General features: G+C 34.3%; 1 protein-coding gene across 1 annotated transcript in view; it reads left to right on the top strand.

Moving 5' to 3' along the window:
- LOC106884096 (neuronal acetylcholine receptor subunit alpha-7) overlaps positions 1-1,189 on the top strand; it is a 58,406-nt gene extending 57,217 nt beyond the window's left edge. The window contains exon 14 of the mRNA XM_052975291.1: positions 1,136-1,189. Within this exon, the coding sequence (XP_052831251.1) occupies positions 1,136-1,189 (54 nt within the window). The remainder of the gene's footprint in view (positions 1-1,135) is intronic.
- The last annotated feature ends 422 nt before the right edge of the window (positions 1,190-1,611 follow it).

Below are 1,611 nucleotides of genomic sequence, written 5' to 3'. Positions count from 1 at the left end.
ATTATTATTATTATTATTATTATTATTATTATTATTATTATTATTATTATTATTATTATTATTATTATTATTATTATCGAGTGAGAGAGATCAGTACATGCTATCAAAGTGACACTAGGATACAAATATATGAAGCCCAGTATACCCATCATGACTGCCCATCTGATAAGGGTACACTAGGCACATGCATCACAACCATATGTGCGCGATATTGCAGGTGGGGCCTAGTTAGAATTTTCTGCAGGTTGTGCAGCCCATCCTGCTCAAAAGGAATATTATTATTATTATTATTATTATTATTATTATTATTATTATTATTCTGCCAATGTACACTTTGTCTTTTATCCTCTCGCGGTCGATAAATTAAGTAACTGTGAAACAGCGGTGTTGATGTAATCGGCTAGTCCCCTTACCTCAAATTTCAGGCCTTATGCTTATAGTGGAAAAATTGTTATTGTTGTTAAACAAGAATCTTGTTGAGAGTGACTTCGAAGTTTCGGTGAGTTAAGCCAGTGTTAACTTACAATCCGACGTTGACTTAGCTGGGCGAAATTTCCAAGTCGCTGTCAACCAAACATCCTTGTTTAAGAAGAACATATTTATATCCTACAAATGTAGAGAGTTACTCACTATATGAATGGAGAAATGTATTTAATATAACCGTATGTAAAGACAAGCATATATACTAATACTACTACTAATAATAATAATAATAATAACCCTTTCTATTATAGATACAAGGCCTGGATTTTTGTGGGGAGGGGAACGATTGATTACATCGACTCCAGTACTTGGCGGGTACTTAATTTATCGACCCCGAAAGGATGAAAGGTAAAGTCGACCTCGGCGGAATTTGAACTCAGTACGTAGCGGCAGATGAAATACCGCTCAGCATTTCGCCCGGCGTGCTAACGTTTCTGCCAGCTCGCCATCTTAATTAATTAATTAATTAATTAATTAATAATAATAATAATAATAATAATAATAATAATAATAATAATAATAATAATAATAATAATAATTGCAGGATCCACTCACTCCACTTGCACCGGGATGAGCAAGTCAATATGCATTTCACACTCGGTGTTAAAACTCCTTCTTATTAAATGTTAATTTAATCTTAATTTACCGGAAGAAAAAGATCTTTTTACATGATATAATTGATACACGTCTGACACAACTGTTTTGAACGTCAGCTTATTTGTGTAATATCTATCTATCTATCTATCTATCTATCTATCTAAGAGCATCTAGTAGTATTTTTATTAGTCGTCTAAGATACTGCTGTGTGATTTCAAGGCATTAGCGTCACATTGTTGGTTGCTCTAACAATCGGCAAATTCTACACGATGTGTACAAATTCCGCCGAGGTCGACTTTTCCTTTTTATCCTTTCGGGGTCGATATATCAAGTACCAGTGAAACACTGGGGTCGATGTAATTGACTGGTTTCCACCCACCACAATTTCAGGCCTTGTGCCTATAATAGAAAATATTCTACATGATGTGAGTTGTATTGTCTACTGCAAGATGTCGGCTGTCAATCACAAAATACTCTTCATTGTAAAATGCAACTTCTGATAAGCATAAATGGCTATTCACAATTCCCCTT

This window comes from Octopus bimaculoides, chromosome 21, assembly GCF_001194135.2.
Source record: "Octopus bimaculoides isolate UCB-OBI-ISO-001 chromosome 21, ASM119413v2, whole genome shotgun sequence".
In the NCBI taxonomy this organism is placed as follows: domain Eukaryota; kingdom Metazoa; phylum Mollusca; class Cephalopoda; order Octopoda; family Octopodidae; genus Octopus; species Octopus bimaculoides.
This window is presented reverse-complemented; position numbering and strand designations above follow the sequence as displayed.